We start from the raw sequence: 23,618 nt of genomic DNA on the forward strand, positions 1-23,618 counted from the left end.
TAGGCATGGTGGCAGACTATGGAATATATCTAGTAATCACCACAAAAAATCCTTCTATGCTTTGATTAAAATCTGTTACTAAATTAATAGATAATTAGCGAAATGCTGTTCTGTTGGATTTTTTTTAATCTTTTTTGTAATTTGCATCTTCCCATTAACAAACTACACAGAAAGCTTTTTTGTCACACTTAAATCGTAGATGTAGCGTGTAATTTGTTTAAACTAAAGCAGTAGTAGGTTTTGAATCATGAAGCAAATTAAGCTTTCTGTTTGAGAAACTTTGAAATTACAGTGATACATTAGAAATAGAAAAAACATTTATAAAATCTAAAATTATTTTACCCAAATATAACTTATCTACTTTTTAAGTTTTAAACTTCCAATTTTTAAGTTTTTGTCTAGAGAAAAATGGATCTTGTGAAAATATGAGATATCATGTTTGGAAATACTCTTACTGCTACAAATTTCCTTTAAAGGGGTTGACTCTTTTATTACTTGTTTAGTGGTAACGTCACGTTTCTACTAACAAAAACTCCTTTAGGATTTGGGTTGGTTTTTTTGTTTTGTTTTTGTTTGTTTTTTTAATAATGGAACTCTAATTGTACAAGTAAAAAATCTAAGTGTTGCTCTGCAAGCATCTGTCAGGAATAGCAACATCATGAGAATATTTTTACAAATACTGAATTAGGATTTTATGTTCTTGGAAGGTCTGCCTGTTGAGGCCACCGTACGATTGACACATTGTCCTACCAGGACTGTAGCGTTTGCTTTGATAAGGAGTAACTACCACATCTCACAGACTTAAAAGTGTATAAGCAGTGATGTTACCTAAGCAAGGAGTATAATAAAGGAGTGGACCCTCCCCTTCCATAGCTGTGTGAGAGTCTCTCATGCATCAGTTTACCATCGTTTCATTCCATCCATCCAGGAGACTACACAGAAACAGAGAGGACTATGTGGAAAGAAGTGCTGAGTTTGCAGATGGTTTGCTCTCAAAAGCTTTGAAAGACATTCAGTCTGGAGCACTGGACATAAATAAAGCAGGCATACTTTATGGCATACCTCAAAAAACTTTACTTCTCCACTTAGAAGCCTTACCAGCAGGGAAGCCTGCATCTTTTAAAAACAAAACTCGAGATTTCAATGATAGTTATTCATATAAAGACAGTAAAGAAACTTGTGCAGTGCTGCAGAAAGTAGCCTTGTGGGCAAGAGCTCAAGCAGAGCGCACAGAAAAAAGTAAACTCAATCTACTTGAAACCTCAGAATTAAAATTCCCAACAGCTTCCAGTTACCTCCATCAGTTAACTCTACAGAAAATGGTTACTCAATTTAAAGAAAAAAATGAAAGCCTACAATATGAAACTTCACATCCTACTGTACAGTTAAAAATTCCTCAGCTACGAGTAAGCTCTGTTTCAAAACCACAACCTGATGGTCCTGGTCTGCTGGATGTTGTGTATCAAGTTTCCAAAACCTCTCCAGTTCTTGAAGGATCAGCTCTCCAAAAACTGAAAAATATACTCCCTAAACAGAACAAAATAGAATGTTCTGGGTCCATAACTCACTCAAGTGTTGACTCTTATTTTATACATGGGGACCTCTCTCCTTTGTGTCTTAATTCTAAAAATGGAACAGTTGATGGAACCTCTGAAACTACTGAAGATGGACTGGATCGAAAAGATAATAAGCAGCCCAGGAAAAAACGTGGCCGTTATCGGCAATATGATCATGAAATAATGGAAGAGGCTATTGCAATGGTAATGAGTGGAAAAATGAGTGTTTCCAAAGCACAAGGAATATATGGGGTACCTCACAGCACTTTAGAATACAAGGTAAAAGAAAGATCTGGAACACTGAAGACTCCTCCGAAGAAGAAACTCCGATTACCAGACACTGGGTTATATAATATGACAGATTCAGGGACTGGCAGCTGCAAAAACAGCAGCAAGCCTGTGTAGATTACTTGTTAGGAAAATGTGTGTGTGTGTGTGTGTGTGTGTGTGTGTGTTTACGTGTGTGTGCGCGTGCGCACAGGTGTGTATTTGTATGTCTATATACACACATGTGGGAATTACAGATGCTCACTCTGACAGGAGACATGAAATTTTACAGTTCAAAAACCACTTACATGCCTTTTGAAAAAGTTTTATTCAGGGTTTTCACTGTGGACAGATTATATAGTTGCTTACTTCTGATAGTTTGTATTTAATCCTTGTATAAATAGGTGAAAAAGATTCAGGTTTTCTTTAGTAGTCAATAGCATAAAGCGTTGTGGGAAAACAAGTAATTGTCAAGTGAAATATTTTTATTGGTGAAAGACCACTCCAGCCATTCAGTTGAACCATCTTATAATGAAAAGATAATACTAATGGTTTGTAAACGTTTTAATATAACATACTTACAGTTATTGTAAGTATATCAAACAACCAATCCAAGTTTAAATAGACAGCTATCTCCATACTAAGAAAAATTAATATATACAGTATTAGTACACTGTAGTGCATTCTATGAAATACGAAATGCACTCAAGTGCATCCACCAGGAATTGAAAAGAAAACCTTAAATTATATATATAATGAAATTTAATATTTATCATTTAATAGTTGATTTAGCAGGATGCTGGGGTTTATAAGATATGCTTTTTTTAAAATAAAAAAAAACTGACACGTGATTAACCCCAGCAGCTATAGAATTCTTTAATATAAGGTGGAATACTAAGAACAAAAAGTAATTTAAATTTAATTATTAAAATAATTTAGTTTTGTGTTTTATTTGAAAAATAAGCTAATTTGTAAGGTTAGAAAAGAAAGTTGGAATGCAGCTTAGAGCATGTTTATAATGTGCACAGAAAAAGCTTGAGAATGAGAATTTTGGTTTAAATGTGCTGGTTAGTTGATGTTATGACTACTTTAAATTTTAAGGATTGTGACACACTCCTACTATTGAAAAACCTCAGTGTAACTTTAATATACTTGCTGCTGTGACATTTCAAAACATTTTCAGTTTATCAAAATGAATTACAGATTTCATTTTGGTGGGCGAAACATTATCATTTTGCTAATAACCAAATTTGCAGTTTGTTCAGGGTTTTGAATAGATTTACAAATATTTAACACTGAAGCTGTTTTGAACTTTCAGTAATGTAAACTCTACTAATTGGGTAGTTAGAAGCTGGGCAGTGCATTTTAACTTTTACGAGACTCATAAAGAGACCAGTAATTTTTATATAGCAGTTTTAAAATGTGGTTCAGAGTATCCATGTTGGTTTTATGGAATATGCAGTTTTAGTAGTAATATATTATAAAGCATGTGCCTCCATTTAAAGAATGGGGATTTGCTTCATATATTAAAAATTCTCTGAGTGCCCCTTTTCTCTGTTAAAATTCAGGTTTTAATCATTTCTCTAAGCCACTTTTCATAAATCCAAAAGCTGAATTTAAAAAAAAAAAGTGCACCTTGTCAAATACTTGTGTTTTTACACTTGTGTTTGTGTGTATCTAATAATCACATATACATGTAATATTAAAAAGATTTCCAGCTATTACATTTAAAAACTGCTTACATATGTTTAAAGAAACTGAAGAGTGGGAACTAAACAAGTAGTTATTTGGTCTCTTAGATCTATACTAAACACTCTTTAGCTATTAATGTTACCTGCATAATAGGGTATGATGAATCCTCTTGCTCTTTTCTTTTCCAAGAAAGTATACATAATAGATTGCAAAACAGCAGATGTCAGGGTCATCTTTCTTTTTAAAGAATTAAGCCATATTTTGTGAGGGCCAGAACTTGGATTATTTAATGTATTACCCCTCTCCCTACTAAAAAACAAAGTTTAATGTTTCAACACAATTTTATTGACCTCTTTATACAGAATTTTACTTGCAAAAATTTGGGGGCTTGAATGCATTACATAATATTTGTATTGTATTGAGCTTTTTTATTCCTCACAGTATATTTACATTAACAAATTGATTGAGAAGTTTATAGTAAAGGGATACTTAACAGAACTCTTTTATATCATTTAAAAGATGACCTGACCAAAAACTTTACAGGATTCATAAAATCAGGGATCATTTTGCTATTGACTTCACAGTGATCAGTAGTTTTATAGGTAATATTATAATTAATTTGCAGCATTTTAGTACTTGTATTATTTATTTTTGGTCAGAAATAGTAAATTAAATATTTTTTGATAGTTTATAGGTAATAACCCATGACTTTTAAAAGAAACAAAATGTTTCTAATTATTGAGTTAACTTTTGATTATACAAACTAGGAAAGGCAGGGAAATTTATGGGTTCCCCTTCTCCCCAGTGATTCTATTAAGATGTTCTTTATGTTAAACTTTCAAAGTACTTTATGAATTTAGTTACCAGTTACTATTTATCAATCAACAATTTTCTGAAATATCCAGTTTCAGCAGACTTTTAATGAAGATGAAAGCAAACCTTATGTGCTTTCTACTTATTTGAATGTTCCTCAAGTATTTTATATTTAAAAAAAAAAGAAGGAAAAGAAAAAAACAGTGCCTCTGTTTTTAGAAAACTACTGTTCAGTAAAGTTGTTTAAACCACTTCTGGTAGCTAATGATAATTTTATATTAAATTGTATACTAACTTTAGTGAGACTGATTTTTTTAGTTGTTTACAGTACAAATACTTGTATTTGTTTTTTAATTGCAGTATTTTCATTGTCGCAGTAATTTAGTAAAACTCTGTGCTGCCTTGATTTTGACAGATTTTGTTAATATAAACTGATTGTTAGGCAATTAGTTATATTTATGCATAAATCAATTGCACTATAATTCATGAATTATTTATTACAATATTTTCTAATGAATTCATGTATCTGTCTTGTGTTGTAATGTACTGTAATTCTGTTCCTACTTTGTGTTGTTATATATCTAAATCTGATTGTATGAATTTTAATTGTTCAGTTAACGTGTTTCTAGGTTGTAATTTGTAGTAAAGCACTTCAATGCTTTTGCACTTAAATTTACAACACTGTTGGTGTGTGATTGATTTACTCATTCAGTAAAAGAAAAAAAAAGAAAAGAAAAGACTGACTACACTGACTTCTTTAATTCATTTTAGGAAGCAGTTTTATTAATATCAAATATTAGAAATTGACTTTCTCCAAAACTTTCTCAACAACAAAACTTGTAATGGGCAAAACGAATAGTAACATACAAAGAATAGACAGGGTGTTTTGGTTTCTAAATCAAATAGGAAAAGTTTAGTAACTTTTTTAGCATTCAAAAAAAGGCATCTATGAGAGGTACAATCTTGGAACCTTTATGTAATCATTTGGGAATAAATTTTAGATTGTAGACTTAAATGTATTCAACTATTTTTTTTATATTAGGTTTTTCTTTGAGATTTTAAATGCATTAAATATGGAAAAGAATTTTGAAGACAAGCATACTATATAGTTTCATGATTTGAGAACCTAGTTATCTAATAACTAAATCTAATCTAATATCTGAATAATTAGGAATTTTATTAAACTGTTCTTCATATAGGATTAGGTGGAAATTACTAGCCACTGTGGTATTTTTAAAATGTCATTAATAGAAGTAATAAACTGAATAAGAAACTCTTTTAAAAGCTAGATTTCCTTAGAATGTTAGACGAGAAATACAAAAATCTTGCGGTGGTTTTCAGAATAGTTAACACTAGTCATTAGATTTTATTTCTACATTTTACTTGACTTCACTAATAGAAAAAAATCACTTAAGCATTTCAGGAACTGTTAGGCAAGCATATTAATCTTTAAAATATAGTATAATATATTTTCTTTAGAGCCATATAAAATCTGTTTAACTGGTTAGACACAGATATGTTTAATAGGCCATAACAGAACTAAAGAAACTAAGTGTGCTTATCAGAACTTTTTGTGGGTTTTCTTTTGCTTATATAAAAATTATAATTTTTAATTTGCTGGGGAAAAAATCATAATTTTATTTATATTTGATAGCTAACAATTTCTTCTGCCTTTATTCCCTACATATATTTTAAAATGATCTAATATTGAATCTTGGGAGTTGGTTACATCATTTTACACTCCCAACCATGATAAAACAAGGAAAAGTAACAGGGGTCATGTCCTATTTTCATCTGTCTAGAGGTGGCAGTGGCTTTAAGAAGTTTTATTGTAATTTCATATCTATTCTCACTTTGATAACTACTTTATGTAAAATCATATGCTAGTTTTAGTGAAATATTGGTTGAATCTAGTAAAGTGTTGTCATTTTTCCTTGAAAAAATTGATCTAATGTTCAAAATTTGCTTTGGTATTTTTCCTATTTGAGTAACAATTTTTATAAAGTGTAGATAAAATATTGCATACTTACCTGAGAAATTAAGTGATATTTAGGGAACAAAATAAAAAATTTCACTTCATTTTAATAGAAAAATTCTTTAATTTTTAATATACATGAACATAACCTTTTATTAAATAAAGTACATTCTTCTGTAGCAATTCATAATCAGCACATCCCAATTCCAACCCTAAATTTTTACAAACCAGGAGCTACTAGCAATAACAAATATAAGAAGTCAAGAGTGGGAGGCTATTTTCATGTACAGAGTTTGGTGATATGTTTAATTTAAATGGATACTTTTCTGAAACAGAATTCTTTTATATATTTTATCTTCTTACTGCTGGTAGTTGAATTTAAAAAAATTTTTAGACTTCTACATTGGTTGCTAAGTAATAATGAGTCTTAGCTAAAATTAGATGTATATTAGTTTCTGAAGTGGACATTTTCCATTTGAAATTAAATAATTAGGTAAGTAATGCCTTTAGTTTCAATGTAATTACTTTAGTCAAAATCAAATAAAAAAGATTTCATTTTTAAATAGCTTAAATTATTTATTAATAGGTTAAAATGCCTACAGCTTAATCTTAGAAAAGATATTTTGTTATTTATGAAATCTAAATCCCTTAATTTTTCTTGCGACAAAGCTTTTATTAATCATTTTATTTTCATTACCTTGAAAAAATATATATTTAAATAAAGATAAGCTTTTTCTCGTACATCTTATTTTTATTTGCAATAATACAGACTGATAATTATCAAAATAACAATGTTTACAAAAAATTTAACTCCAGGTGAAGCACTTTCCATTAAATATTCTTAATATATTCAAAGAACTAAACATTAGCAATTTGAAAATATAGTCATATCTATAATCATCAGCTTTTACATCACAAAATTTGGGCTTTGTTTTGACTCAGATTTATTGCAGGAAATTATCATCAGTGCTTCATTATATTTTTGCTAAACAGTAATCAAGATGCCATTATTGCAGGAATTAGGAGTCCAGCAATATCAAAATATCTCTTGTTCAAACTCTGTTAAAATTATAACTCCTTATAAAACTGATATTTTTCCTGTAATTTATTTTTTGTTTGATTTTTATTTTTAGTTCAACTGTTGATGCAAAATCAGAGGAAGCTACTAAAATGGAAAAAGGAAAATCAGCATTAAGCAAAGTTTTGGAATCTTTGTGCATACATCACCAGCAACAAGTTTTGGCTATGTTGAAATTTCTAGTCCAAGAGCAGAATGCTGCTTCTCTTTGCTGTTGTAATACATCTTATACTGTGTCTTCAGAATCTCAAAAGCCTCTAATTGAAGATGATATACAGGGTCTATTCTGTCATTGTGAATATAGGCTGGCAGAAAGAGGGTATTTACAAAATGAAAGACAAAGCCCTGGTTTTGTGCCTCTGCCAGTCTGTATTAAAGATTTACATTGTTTGTCTTGCCAAACTGTAACCATTGAACACATTAAGACAGTAGTGAATAGAGGAATTGCAAACAGTTATACTTCTCACAGGTGCTCTTCTGGACTGTTTCCAAACATTCACTCTACAAAATCGGCTTTTCATACTCCTTTTTCATCAAGGGAAATATTCAGTGATATTTCAGTCAGTCTTGAAGATATTTGTAGATCTCGAAGTCCTTCACCCCCACCATTATCACCTGTACAGACTGAAGGATTTGAAAAATTGAAAGATGTCATCTCAGAGCTTTCAGCCTTAGAAAATAACAAACTTGAAACAAACATTAACCAACCTCCATTCCTCACACCAGCAGAAATAAGTAATGACAAAGATGATCATGAAGGTAAAATACATAAAACCAAAATATCCAGTAACTCTGATTCTTTGCTCTTAGAAGGCAGCAATAATTGTACTACAAATTATGAAAAAGGTGAGACTACTGTAATTTTTCAAGATTTAATGGACCGTATTAATGAAAAATTAAAATCAATAGAAACTACAGATACGACAAACCTTATAAAATTGTCTAGCAGTGATTGTAATACAGATAATGATTTAAAATTGAGAGATTTAATAACCTCCCTCTTGCATAATGCAAAGGCCAGTGATTACAGTTTTATGGAATTACTGAGTCAACATGATAAGAAGCTAGAAAATAAAATTATTCAGACAAGATTTCGAAAGCGTCAAGAAACATTATTTGCAATGCACCACTCTCCTGATTCACCCATGTTTAGAAGGCAGGCATTACAGATAAAAAGAGAACTTGCTAGTCTTGATGAAAACTTCGTAAGAAAAAAATGCAGTGAAAAATTTTCAAGGAAATTGGTATGCAATAATGTGATACTTTCAACAGACAAAGAAGAATTCTATAATTGCCAAGGGTCTTCTTCACAAAATTCTAAAAGCCTTCAAGACAGCAATCATGCAGATGTATCATTTTCACCAGATTATGCATTGCAGTCCTTGCAACTACCCTTTCATAATTTAGATACTAACTTGGCTTTTGACACATTTTCAGGAAACCTCAAAACAACTACCCCTGAGAAAATGAGCATAAGAAATTCACAGGAGAAATCTGCAGCTGGAAAATTTTTTTTGCAAAATCATGAGAATTCAAAACAAGAAAATACTCAAACTCCTTTGAAATGTGATGTTCCTGGACTTTTGAACAGAACTAAACGAAATATTGTGCCTCCAGGATGGTATTCTATATATGTAACAAATAATTATGTTCTCAAAAAATCCCCTAAGGCCAAAAAGGCTTCTGAATCTACAAAAAGAAAAGATCAGGTGAAAAATATTCAAACTGAAAGCTCACACACTATAGATCTAAGTAAAATTGCAATGAATTCTAATTTGCAAGTTATTGTGGAGCGTTTGGAAGATACAATAAATATGGCCAAGAAGTCTTGGAATAATCAGTCATTATTGGAAGGATATAAAGCTTCTAAAAAATTGAAAGAAGTTGATGGTAAAGATCCAAATGCTGGTGGAAATATATCTCTTACTGTAAGTAGAATGACTTGCAAAGAGCAGAGTTTATCAAAATCTGTGGCAGTATCCAATAATATCCAAAGCAGTCATATGCCTCCAATAGATTTGAATAACAAAAGACTTGATAATCTGAAAAAGTCATCTATCTTAGATACAGGTAGCTTTATTTCCTCTGTTGAGAATATACCAACAAAATATGAAGCCAACAAAAGCTCTTCTTTTTCCAATTATTCTAGTCCTATCAAACTCATGTTTTTATCTGAAGTTAAAAGCAGTGAAGGAGTGAAATATACTTTAACTTCAGTCAATAATTCTGAATCAAACATTGCTTTTCCTTCTTCTGAAAAACATCCAAACCATCATATAATTGAAAAAATAACAGAAACAAATGAGGACATTCCAAATGCTAACCTGGAAAATATTAGTTCTAATCTTAATGACACCCTTCATAAAGAACTAGACAAATTAAATTGTGGGAAAGAAACAGCAGAATCTTCTGAAATGTTAATCGATACAAATAATGATAAGCCACAGGAAGAACCTATGGAAAATTCAAACAATGCAATTGATTCATCTTTTAAAAGAAAACCAGGTAGACCTAAAAAAATAGGTCCTCAGGTTGTGAAACAGATTAAGCGACCAATTGGAAGACCACCCAAACCGAAAACTGATCAAACGGACATTACCATTTGTCAAAATGAATCCTTTACTTCTGGAAAGAAAAGCCCAGAATCTCCCCTATCGGAAGAAAAGGAAGGTATTTATAAAAAGACTATTACTGTAACTGTTATTTATGGGAGGTCAAGAAGAACTAAAAGGCATGTTTCTGAAGGAAGTGTAAGCATAAGCAATGTTACATCTTTAAACAGTAAGGTTACTGATTTTCGAACTGAATGTAATAGTCTCAGAAATATTAGAGAATTTGAACTTGACTCAGGTGAAAGAATAAGTGCCATTTCAAGTTTGACAACTGAAAGTGAGATCTTGGGCTTTGAATATGTTAGACCTATCAAAAACAAGTCTGTGATTCCTCAACCTTCTAAGAACATTGTTCGACCAAATCAGAAGCCTTTGGCAATAGTCAGAAAGCCTGGTAGACCTGCAAAAGTGAAAATCTCTGGTATATCTGTAACTATTAATAGAATTTCACCTCAGGAGAGAGCAGTTAGTATTAGCAGCTATTTACCTCCTTTAGAACAAGAGACTATGTTAGAAAAAAGTTTGCCTGAAGAAAAATGTGCTTCTCAATGCAATAAGATGGATACAAAGCACGTTGAAGCTGACATATTCAAGAATGGATCACAAAGTATGGTTGCTGCTATACCTTTGAGACATTCCATTAGGGACAGAAAACCATCTCTGCATTTCTTACATTCATTAGCATCTTCTAGCTCCCTTATTTATAGAAATACTCTGCTTCATAAATCATACAAACTCCATTTGCAAAAAGGCAAAAGTCAGAAGGAAAAAAATAGGCAGTCAAGGTTAAAAATAGCTCCCAAAGGTACACCAGGAACTAGAAATTTAAGGAATGCAAAAAAATGTTTGGAAGATAAATTAATACCCATTTCTGAAGTATCTCTGGACCCTGTAATTTCATCAAACCCTTTGCTCAGGTGGTGGGCTGCTTCTGCTTCAAATGATTCCTTATTAGAGGCGTTAAACAATAGATTTGAGCAAATTACAAATGCTTGGGTGCAAGTCAGTGGAGATGAAGCTGAAAATTATGTTCATACAAAAAGGGAAGACACTAGAAGTAATTTCAAAATAGCAAACCCTTTGGAAACCTGTCTTGTAGAACTTGAAGTTTCACCTGTAAAAATGCTTTTTCAGAAAAAATATGATTTGAATGAACTCTGTACCTGGTTTATGCAAACGACAGAAACACAATCTCTTTCACTAGTTAGAAAAGCAAATGCTCGAAACCCTTTGGAAGTAATAAATACCAGAGGAATTAAATTAGGGGCCAAATACTCTGACTTTAATACCAGTCCCTTCAGAAAGCACTTTAAAAAATTTGCACTATCTTCTCCTTCAAAATCAGGGAAGTTGCATATACTGCATAAAATGGTTAGCTCTCCACTTTTAAATGTGAAAAATAATTTAACACTAGGTAGATTCAAAAGAACTGAGTTTAAGAGATTGCGACATGAGAGGTGGAGAAGAGAGGGAAAGCTGCACAACCACGGGAAGGTTAATTGGATCTCTAAAAGGAGGAACCTGAGATTTTTCTGCCAGAACCAATTTTTAAGTAAGAGTGAGGGAGGACCAAATGCTGACATCCCACACCAAGGAACAAATTCCATAGGTAACCAGTTTATTTTGCCACCTGAGATCAGGGATGACTTTTTGCAACAGAAGGTGGCAGTGTCTGACGTTAAAACACATGCTAGTTTAGAGAATAAATATAAGTCAGAAGCAAAGGAAAATGGAACCAATTGTAGCCAAAAAGATTTTGGAAAGGGACCAAGACTAGGGAATGTATGTCCAAGTAATTGGAGGTCAAAAACCTTAAAAGACTGTAGGATATTTTTGAGAAAGATCAACTACCTTGAACACAGAAATACTTTTAAGCTAAATACAATCATTTACTCTCCTGAATCTGTTAACAGTGGAAGTAATTGTCAGACTCATATGGAAGAATCAAAGCGCTTTACCTTAAGATCCCATTCTGCTAAGCAAAATTCTTTTAACAAGCAATCTAAAGAATTAGAAAATGCCATGGCAAATAGTCCTGCAGCTGATAAATTTTCTGGCCAACTTGACAGTAGTAAATTAAATAAATGTGTTAATTATGACAAGACTCCTTCTGATGGTTCTGAAGTTCTTAGCAAATTGAAGAAAAGAAAAAGACCACCATGGAAGACCACAGAAATTCCAACAAAAAGACATAAACGACAGTCTTGCAACAGTGGACAAATGGCAAACTATTATTCAAAATCCCAACTAGGTAAGTTTTTCTCTACTTAGTTTTAAAGTTTCATTTTAGGTGCCTTGAAGAAAGTATAAGATAATGGGTAGAAAAGAAACAGCTGATTGAGTTTTCATTTATTTCCAAAATATTTGGACAACCTAATTTCTCGGCACCTAGTATGAAACTCATGAAATTAGGTGCTGTTAAATGTACCAGTGCATTCCCCACATATAATGTGTCCAGTATTTCAAGCAAATTAAAATATATTTAGTAGAGACATAGAAAGCCTCTAAACATGTACCATTAATATAAAAGTTATATTATCTACTTTTGTGTTTTATCTAATATAATCTAATATAAAATACAGAAAACAATTTGATAGATAAATATGCCCAAGTAATCTAAAACTTGACTATACTGCAGACTAATGTATGTTTATCATCTGATAATAGCTTTGAGACCAGACATGTGAAAAGAAGTAAAGACTCTGTCTCATCACTAAATTAATAAAGGCTATCACGTATATAATAATTCTAGGATATCAGTCTCACATTCACCCTTAAGTCGTTTTGCCCTTTGGTACTGCTTCTCGAACCACTTTAATCCTCAGCTTATTTAAATAGTGTCAAGGAACAAAAATTTTCAAATCAAACTAGTTGAACAGATTTATTTCTGTTAGACTCTGAACTAGATTGCATGGATTTCTTTCCAAAGATAATCGATAGCCTATCTAGGAAGAAAGTCATATACAGATAATTTTAAGGTAACGCAGTAATACCTTGTCAAGCAGTTGTATGCTTTCCTTTGTTATGCTAACCTGACATTGGTGCCTAAGGGAAACTGTTGTATCTTAGAAGGCAGCAGAAATAGGCTATGAACACTGTTGCTGCCAATGTAGCCATTTCTAACTCTGCTCATTGATCAGTAGAAGTATGGTAGAGCTTGTAGATTTTTTTTCTGACACGAAAGAGTGCCAAGTTAAACTGGAAATTTAAGGATTTTTTTTCATATAATTGCATTGTTACATTGTATATTTTAGGGGATTTTTCTGGGGTTTGGAAGGTATTGGTGGCTTTATTTTTACCTTTTAAAACATTTTTGTGAGTTAAAAAAGTACTATCAAAATATTAAAAGCAGTAATTAAACTTGAGTTTTCTGGCCCCGTATATGCTATTGTTTAACTAAAGAGGTAACTTTAAAATACCTGTTTCAATAATATCTAACATGCAGTGATTAAAAATTTTAACAAAATTCATTGAATAAAATTTTTAAATTAGTTCCCATTCTGAAACAAGAATCAAATCTAAAATTATACTCTTTGTTTTCTACCTTCAGGATAACTAAAAATAACATCACAACAAATAGTATGTCAGGAAAAAAAGGAAAGCTTGATAGTAATTTAGAAAAAACAACACAAGTCACCTAAAAATATACACACATCTTTTTAAAAGACTGTCATGAGTGGAGAATAAAGTGTAGTCTTTCATTGTTAATACCCTCATTTCATGCTTTTTTAGTTTACCAGAGGTAGTTTGCATTAATTCATTTTACAACAGAACTGTATTTTGTCTTTTCAGCTTCTTAGCCATTGTATCTTCTAAGGTCTAAATATAAAATTTATTTTAATATGATTCTTCATCACACTAAATATTAGGTTACCCTAGAAAAATAAGATGGAAGATGCCTAATTATTACTTTTCAAATTAAATTCAAAATCATTTTGTGTTATGTAAAAAAAAAAAAAAATTAGTATCAGAGCAAGACTTTTTACATTTTAAAAATTACTAGTACTATTTTCCTGTTCTGCGTAAAGTTTTATTTATCTTTTACTGATAACTTTCCTTCTTTATTTTTTAACATTCTTTTTTTTAATCAATCAAGGACATTTTTGTAAAGTTATATTTGAAACAATATTATATTTGTCTAATTTTTAAATGTTTCTTGAGGTGTTATTTTTTTTCTCATACTTGGAATTTCATATTTCTTTTGGAAATGACACAAATTCATTATTTTATATGTGTTCTTATTTTCATAGAATAATTAGTGAGTGGAAACTTGAGAGACTTTTAACAATAGGGTTTTCTAGAAAGATTCTAGTTCAGTGTATATAATGTAGTATAGAATATTTCTATTGATGGAAAGTTTTGCTTCTACCATGAATGAATGTCTTATTCTTGTACATTTCAAACTTAACTGTTCAGATATAGTTTAATACATAGGAGTTTTAAGATTTATACTTTAATACATTTGTATTGCTATATATCTGTAATTATGGAAACGAGGAAGAAGAAATACAATTCCATTCTATTCTTAGTTCAACAAATATTTAATGAATGCCTACAGTATGCCCTAAGGCCTGTAGAAGGTTCAAAAAATTCTCTTTCTACTTAGTAGATAAACAAGACCTACATCATTTATTTATCCAACAAATAGTGTATTTTATGTTTTAAGAGGGATAGTATATGTTTTACTTTATTTTTTTAATTTTCTAAGTTTTATTTTATTTTTTTATTAATATATGTTTTAATGGTTAAAGTCTTAAAGCCATGGTTTGTGCTTTCATGGACTTCATCATCTCTTGGGGGACAGTGAATAGGCAACTCCAGTGGAAAAATGAGTGCTATGATCGCAGGGGGAGGTGAATTGTAGGAGCACATGGGAGGGAAATTGAACCCATATTTGGAGAATTGGGCACGGATTCCTATATGGTTACATCTTAGCTGAGATTGGAAGGGTGCTGAAAGAAGTTGGGAGAGTATTTCAGCAGAGCAAATTGCATGTGGAAAATCAGGGTGACAAAAAGAAGGCTTGTTAGGAACACTAAATAATTTTGTCCAAATAGCTGAGTCATAAAATAGGGCTTAAGGATGGGACAGGGGGTGAATAGGGAAATAACAAAAGATAAAGCTACCTAGGGAAGCTTTGCCCAAATTGTACATTCGTGAAAAAAAAAAAATGTTTGAGCCCTAATAGTGACATTAATGGAGAAGAATAGATATATTTGAGAGAAAGTTCTGTAAAGTAGAATCAATGTATCTTAGAGAGTAAAGGAATTAAAGGGTGACATCCACGTTTTTGGCTTAAGTATCTGGGCAAATGGTAGTAATATGCACGGGGGTATAAGAACACTATATCTCAGGGTATTCGGTTTTAGACATAAGGAATTTGAGGTATTCAGTGAAATATCCAAGAAAAGATGTTTAGGAAGCTATTAGTTAATAGGGCCTTTTTGCTCAGGAGAATGGTATGAGCTAGAGATAAAGATTTGATATTAGCAAGTCATTGAAGCCATGAGAGTGGGAGAGATCATTCATGTGAAGTGGGAAGAGCCTAGCATCTCAGAGCCCTAAAATATGGAGAAAATATGTGTACAATAGGAGACTGATGGTATTAGTCAGGAGGTGAAAGGGAGCCAGGGGAGGGTGGTGAAAAGGTAATGTGTCACAACAGTGGAAAAAATAGTGTAAACTGTTGATAACAGATCAATTATAGTTGGTTTGGGAGAGAGCAGTTTTGGTGGGCTAACAGAGCAAGGAACCTAATGACTAAATATGTGCAGAAAGAAGAAATGAAGGAAATTAGCACAGAAAACTATAAGTGGCTATGATTGGAGAGGAGATAGCAAGGTAATGAAAGGGAAGCCCTAGGACACACACAACAGGGGGGTGAGGGCATGAGTGGAGGGTAGGGGAGCAATGGGGCGATAAGGACACATATAATACCTTAATAAAGAAAAAATACATTTTTTTAAAAAGAAAGGGAAGCCAAGACCGGTTTGGCTCAGTGGAAAGAGCGTCAGCCTGCGGACTGAAGGGTCCCGGGTTCAATTCCGGTCAAGGGCATGTACCTTGGTTGCGGGCACATCCCCAGTAGGTGGTGTGCAAGAGGCAGCTGATCGATGATTCTCTCTCATCGATGTTTCTAACTCTCTCTTCCTCTCTGTAAAAAATTAATAAATTATATATTTTTAAAAAAAAAAGAAAGAAAAGAAAGGGAAGCCCTGTTTAAGGCAGGTTTTTAAAATCAGTGGAAAATTAAAGGTTGAAGATACAAAAATGAGATGGCAAGCAGTGAAAGTTGGGGTGAAGCCCCTGAGTTGATGATTAGATATTATGAGACATCATTAGCAAGATTAGCCTTGGCCATAAGGGTCACTTCTTTCCTAAAACATAAGAAGAGTGGGATATATATCAGGACACAAATCACTTTGTAAATTCACTAGAGGCACGGTGCATGAATTTGTACACCAGTGGGGTCCCTCAGCTTGGCTGGCGAGATCAGGCCAAAACTGGCTCTCCAACATCCCCCAAGGGGTCCCAGATTGTGAGGGCACAGGCCAGGCCTAGGGACCCTGCCAGTGCACGATCAGGGCTGGGGAGGGACCACAGGAGGGCTCCCGGGCATGTCCAGCCCAGTCTTACCTAGTCCCGATTGGGGCTGATCAGGCCTGGCCAGCCGGGGAGGGACACGGAAAGTTGGCTACCTGAGGAGGGACCATGGGAGGGCTCCACGGCATGTCTGGCCCATCTCACTCAGTCCCAATTGGCCAGACCCCAGCAGCAAGCTAACCTATAGGTTGGAGCATCTGCCCCCCAGTGGTCAGTGCACATCATAACATCTGGTTGACCAGTCAATTGTCTGCTACCCCATAGTGGTCAGTGCACATCATAGTGAGCAGTTCGGCAACATTAGCATATTACTCTTTGGTTGGTTGAATGGACAACCGGACGACCAGACACTTAGCATATTAGGCTTTTATTATATAGAATAGGCAAAATGTTGAGGTTATTAGAGTCTGTTTTATATGAATCAAGAGTTCTATGATAAATGTTGATAATGTGGATAAGATTAAAAATACTCTCTCAAGAAATAACAGGATTGAACAGTTTTGTGATTTTATCTCTGCAGCCAGCGTGTAAGCATGGAGAAAGATGGGCCCTTAGGTTTTGTAGTTATTGGGATCACCAAGTGGTTATAACAGAAGGACAAAGAGATCAAGCCAAGAATTCATTCAGAATAATGAGAAACTATCTAATCAAGATATAATTCTACAGAATCTTTTTGAATAGTATAGATTTGAGGGGTACCACAAAATGGGAAATGTGAAGGGCTAGTTACAAGACATTATTTTTGAGGTGATAATGGAGTATGACTATTGGAAATAATAATGTCGGCTTTTTAAATATCAATTCTTTTCTTTTGAGTTCCCAAAGCAAAAGTGTTGCCTTTTCCTAATTGATACATATGTGGATATACATAAACTGACTTTGGACACCTTTAAGGAAATTTTAAAACTAGAATAACCTAATGTGTACTTGAAGCTACTAAATTCATGGTTCTCATTCTAAAATGTTGAATTTTCCCATAAAAGTTCAGAATTCAAGGTGACACTTTGAATTGTATTCTGAGATGACTGAAAAACGTTCAGTTTGTCAGCTTCTTCTGTTTTGTCATCTATCCTTAAAAATGACTGAGTATACATTTTTCTTTTCAAATGTTGGTTTTCATATAGGTATATTACTGGTAGGTGATTTTAATTAACAGTATATTCTTCAACAAGCTGAAACCCAGACTAATGAACCATACATCCTCTGGTCTTGCTTTTGAACATTTTACCACATTTTTTTAATCCTTACTCAAGATTTTCTTTTAAATTTGTGTGATTGAGGCAACCCTTGACACAGAATTTTCTTAAACATTTTTAATACAATTTAAAGTTCAGAGTTTCTTCATGTGCCATTATTCAACATCATTATTTTCGTTTAATGGAAAAACTATGAAGCTAGAATAGATGGTTTTCTAAATCTCTTTTTTATCTGAAAATACAGTTCTGATCAAAATGGCTCACAGTCACCCTAATCTAGTTGGCTCCACAAGCATTCCAAAGGTGTATTTCAAGAAATACTAGTCCCCAAAGGTGTTCTGTGTGCAAAGGATCCCATGGTATAACAACACTGAGCATGCTCTGTTCTCTTTCCTGTGCTTCTCAAATCACAGTGAGTGCCCCATTAGCTTGTTAGACTATATTCTCCAGCCTTTATGTTTATGACAACTTTTTATATCCTATTGCGGAACAAAAATGGAAAATGTTGCCCTACATAGTTTGCTACTAGGGTTTCCAGAAAGAATGCAATGACTATAAAAATGTAATTTAGTTTACAAACTAGATTTATTCTTGTATATAAATTAACTTAGAATCATCAAAATTGTCTCCTCAACTCAATTAATCCACAATTTTAATTTGGTCAGAACTAGATGAAAGGAAGATAGATATTTTAATGTAAGACTTAGTAAATTCATTAGCATTCATTTTTATATGGGTTTCATATTACCACTTTGCTAATGGCCAGTGCCTTAGGTGAAACTATTTAAAGTTTTATAGTGAAATCAGGAATTTTTAAGAAGTTATTCTCTTTACAATTTAATTTTGTCTCTATTGTCATTTCCATAGGAATTGAGTGAAGAATTTTAGGTCTGGAAAGGCCTCTGATTTTTACCATAATACTTATTAAACTACTAGAGACCCAGTACACAAATTCATGCATGGGTAGAGTCCCTCAGCCTGGACAGCAATCAGGCCATCTTGACCAGACACCATAGGGGCCGATCGGGGCTGGCCTGGGGGAGGATCTACAGGAAGTTAGCTGGCTGCGGGAGATTGGCTATGGGAGTGACCAAAAGGAGGCAACTCCTGCATTGAGTGTCTCCCCCTGGTGGTCAGTGCACATCATAGTGTCAGTCCAGCAGTTGTGACGATCACTTAGACTTTTATATATAGATTAGAGCAGTGTTTTTCAACCTTTTGTGGGCAAAGGCACACTTGTTTCATAAAAAAAATCATGAGGCACACCACCATTAGAAAATGTTAAAAAATTTAACTCTGTGCCTATATTGACTATATATAAAGTAATTCTCTTGAATAGGAATCAAATAAACACAAAGAAAGTATTTTATAATTACTTTATTATGAAATATTAAGTAAACAAAATAGTGAAAAATTATAAAATTCTTGTCTTGTCTGCACCTACGGCACACCAGGCAACATCGTGTGCCGTGGAACAGCAGTTGAAAAACGCTGGATTAGAGGCCATGTGCACAAAATTCATGCATGGGGGAGGGAAGCATCCCTCAGCCCAGCCTGCACCCTGTCCAATCTGGGACCCCTCGAGGGATGTCCAGCTGCCCTTTAGGCCTGATCCCTACTCAGGCAGTTGGACATCCCTCTCACAATTCAGGACTGCTGGCTCTCAACCACTCTTCCTGATTGCCCTTAACCGTTTCTGCCTGCCAGCCTGACCACCCCCTAACCATTCCCCTGCCAGCCTGATTGTTGCCTAACTGCTCTTCTGCCAGCCTGTTTGCCCCTAACTGCCTTCCCCTGCAGGCTTGATTGCTCCCAACTGCCCTCCCTTGCAGGCCTGGTCCTTCCCAACTGCCCTCCCCTGCTGGCCATCTTCTGGTGGCCATCTTGTGTCCACATGGGGGCAGGATCTTTGTGTGAAGTGATGGTCAATCTGCATATTACTCTTATTAGATAGGATAGAAGCCTGGTGTATGGGTGGGGGGCAGCTGGTTTGCCCTGAAGGGTGTACTGGATCATTGTGGGGGTTCCCTTGAGGTGGCGGGGGGGGGGGGGGGGCTGGGAAAGGGGCCTGTGGTGGTTTGCAGGCTGGCCACACCCCCTAGCGACCCAAGTGGAGGCTCTGGTATCTGGGATTTATTTATATTCTACAATTGAAACTTCGTAGCCATAAGCGGAGGCCAAGGCAGGTCAGGGCTGCAGAAGCTTGGCTTCCTCCTCCATCACCTGGGGAAACCCTAGCCTCCAGCTCTCTCCAGCTCCATGGCTGCCGCCATTTTTGTTGGGGTTTATTTATCTTCTATAATTGAAACTTTGTAGCCTGGAGTGGAGGCCTGGGCCTGCTAGAGTGTGCAGAAAGCTTGGCTTCCTCCATTGCTGGGGAAACCCAAGCCTCCCTCCTGCTCTCTCCATGGCCACAGCCATCTTGGTTGAGTCAATTTGCATACTCACTCCTGATTGGCTGGTGGGCGTGGTTTGTGGGTGTAATGGAATGATGGTTCATTTGCCTTTACTCTTATTAGGATAAATCAGCTACTTTGAGAATCTCATGTCTTGGTGTTTTTTCTAATCTTGAATATTTTATATCCCATTACTTTGTCAACCATCATTGAGTTTTTTTAGGATATCCTGCTTCACTAATTACCCCATGTCTTTAATGGAAAACCATTCCCTTTAGTCAACAAATATTTCACATTGTTTTTACTGTGGCAACATAAAAATTAAGTATAAATTGAAGAAAGATAATTTGGCTGATTTTCCATACAAGTGTTGTATGGAGTATAAAATTATTTTTAAAGATAATATTTCCTAAATCGGAAGGCTAGCCCATGGTGCACTTGTAACTGAAGCTCTGTTGGAGCACCACCGTGCCCTTTCATGGACATGTCTTCTGTTGTTGGTGTTGTGCCACAGTAGCTGAGTTGAGTAGTTGCAACAAAGATCAACTACTAAATTGATATTTTAACCTAAATATCAACTACTATTAATATTTTACCTAAAACCTAAAATATTCACCTGGCCCTTTGCAGGAAAAGTGTGCTCACCCCTTTTTCATATCAATATAATTTTATATGGAGTGGCTAGAAAAGCATTGGATTTTTTTTTTTTTTTAGTAGATTAATATTATTATATCCAGTTCCTACCCAACACCATCCACTCCCTCCCGTTGTCCATTCCTTCCTCCCATACAATGCAGTGTATTTCTGACAGGTGGTGGTGTCTTCTCTCTGTGGGATAGACTTGTCTTCATCCAGCAGAGTGATGCTGGGGGAGCCATGAGTGCCAGTTTTATTGGTTTTGTAAATCTTTATTCTCTCCCTGCAGCCTCCAGTCCTGCTTTGTCTATATGAGGTAAGTTCAAGGGTCATCCTTCTTTTCCTTAACAAGGCCTTACACCTGTTGGAAAGAGATTGATCTTGGTGCTTCATACCTTATATTCCTTCCCCAAATGTTCTCTTCTCTCCTTTTCTTCCCTTCCTCCCCTTCCCCCCATTTTTTTTTTTTTTTTTTCATTTCTTCACATAGGAATTCAAAAATCTTAGTTCAGCTCTACTGGCTATCATCCCTCCCCATTTCATTCTCCTAGGCATTATACAGTTTTCTTTGTGGTGGAGCTGAGCATTCTGTGATTACTATGTTAAGTCTGCTGAGTGTACCTGTCATTTAATTACAAACATAAAAACAGAGTAGGTATCTGAATGATTTCATCCTGCCAGGTTTTATCTTGTTTTTCTGTTCGTTTGTTTAATTTTAAACAAAACCTTGGCTTCTTACCCCGCACCCCCCGCACCCCCCCCCCCGCCCCGCCCAATTCCAATTCCAGGCAGGCAACCTGGAAAATTCATTTGTTGCTGTTTTTATGTTATATAAATATAGAAATCTAAACCCCATTAATTCATTCTTTCAAAAATGTCTCCTGATTTATAATTTAATTCAGTTACAGTTGTTAGATGCTTTGTCCAAATTTTTTGTTTTACTTTGGATTATATTATTTCTGTGTTTTTAAGTTTATTAACCTTTTCTTTAGCATTGTCTAATCTGCTGTTGATAAATTCCAGGGTACTTTTCATTTCATACATTTGTATTATATTTTCACCTCCAGAAATTTAGATTTAGTATTCTTTGTATCTGCCATATACATCCTTTTCATATTTGTGCTGTGTGGAGTCTATTTGAAATAACCTGCATTAACTTCCTCGAGTGCTCATTTTACAATATGTGTTGTCAGTTTCTATTGATTGACTTTTCTCCTCATTATAAACTATGTTTTCCTGTTTTTAAATGCCTAGAATTTTTGGATTCGATATAATAGATGCTAACCATTGTCACTTTTACATTGTATGCTGGATTTTTTTTTTTTTCAATGCCTTCTATGTATCTGGGCTCTATTCTGGCTATCATTAACTTTTGAGAAACATTTTTATTCTTTCAAATGTTGCTTTTGAGCATTCCTAGAGCCAGAATAGCCTTTAATCTAGTACAGTTTTTCTCAACTAGTGATGATTTTGCCCTGCAGAGGATATTTGTCAATGTATGGAAACTTTTTTATTGCCACACCTAAAGGGTAGAGGCCAGGGTTGCTGCTGAACATTCTACAGTATATAATAATAAAGTAGCCCCCACAATAAGGAATCGTCTGACTCCAAATATAAGTAATTCCAATGTTGAGAAACCCTGTCCTAGGACTAATTTTACACCACCAGGTAGGCAGTACCAATACCTGAAGACTGTTATCCTGCCCGTATTTTAGAAGGTCTTTCCATTCTTGGTGGTGGGAACATAGATCATGTCTAATCCTATACGGTCTCTGTCTAGGGATTTTCTGCCTGGTCCTTTTCAGTAGTCTTTTTCAAAGCCTTGGGAAATAATCATGCACTGATCGGTATCTACAGAAGCCAGGGGAACCCTACACAGATCTCTGGAGCTCTCTGTGTGCAGCTCTCTCCTGTACGCTGCCCCACAAAATCTAGCTGATATGGACTCCCTCACCTCCAAAGTTTGTCTTCTCATTTCAGGAAGATTTCCAAGCTAAGCTATTGTGGGTTCCTCTCCCTACACTGGGGCCTGGAAACTCGCCAGGCAGTAGCCAGGGGAAATTCAGCACTTAAATACTTCGCGTCCCTTCTTTCAGGTATCACTGTCATTTTGCAATTTCTGTCACCCAGTCTTAAAAAAGAAAAAGAAAAAAAGTGTTTTCTATCAGTTCTTCTTGGCTGGAAGCCCCAGATTTTTTTATTATTATTATTTATTATTTATTTATTTATTTATTTATTTATTTAGTAAATATGTATCCAGTTTCTATATGCTAGGTGCTGAAGATATATGACCAGCAAGAATCTTTACTTTCACCAAGTTTGTATTTTAGTGGGAAGAAAAAATAAAATAAAAACACGAGACAGTGGTAAATTGTGGTAGTGAAATTAGAAGGTACAAGGAATTTCTTGGGGAAGCCAGCTATTTAGGTTGATTGCTCAGAAAAATGCTTTCGGAAGAAGTATTGTATAGCTGTAGTAGAGTGGAGACATCTAGGATATCATTGCTGACTGAAACTGATTAGGAGGAGAACCCCTAAGAGATGATAGGATAAGAAAAGAAAAAAAAAAAGGCCTGGAAGTCAGCCTTGAGAAATTCAAACATATGAGCAGGACATACAATAGAAAGAAGAGGCAAAGGAGAGCCAATAATTTTGTTTTGTCTCAAAAGAAAAAAGAAAAAATGTTTTAAGAAAGAGAATGTCTTATTCTGCTTGGGATGCCATAAAAAAAATAATAGTAAATTATTTAATAAAACCGTCGATTGTATAGCAAACAACAGAAATTTAATTTCTCA

The 23,618-nt window shown here is 34.3% G+C and overlaps 1 protein-coding gene across 33 annotated transcripts in view; it reads left to right on the top strand.

Moving 5' to 3' along the window:
• LOC118708384 (ligand-dependent nuclear receptor corepressor-like protein) overlaps positions 1-23,618 on the top strand; it is a 119,640-nt gene that overhangs the window by 88,299 nt on the left and 7,723 nt on the right. For 25 of the 33 annotated variants that reach the window (XR_006740177.1, XM_036419728.1, XM_036419772.1 and 22 more), the window contains 2 exons: positions 7,437-12,244; positions 21,114-21,140. The exons of 2 other annotated variants lie outside the window; for them this stretch is intronic. Coding sequence is in view for 30 of the 31 variants with exons in the window: in XM_036419728.1 (XP_036275621.1) it covers positions 7,437-12,244; positions 21,114-21,139 (4,834 nt within the window). In the remaining variant the exon portion in view is untranslated. Of the gene's footprint in view, positions 1-928; positions 5,246-7,436; positions 12,245-21,113; positions 21,141-23,618 lie in introns of those variants that run through there. 6 more of the 33 variants (XM_036419761.2, XM_036419747.2, XM_036419884.1 and 3 more) reach the window with 5 other exon arrangements.

The sequence above is a fragment of the Pipistrellus kuhlii genome, unplaced genomic scaffold (assembly GCF_014108245.1).
Source record: "Pipistrellus kuhlii isolate mPipKuh1 unplaced genomic scaffold, mPipKuh1.p scaffold_m20_p_1, whole genome shotgun sequence".
Taxonomy (NCBI): domain Eukaryota; kingdom Metazoa; phylum Chordata; class Mammalia; order Chiroptera; family Vespertilionidae; genus Pipistrellus; species Pipistrellus kuhlii.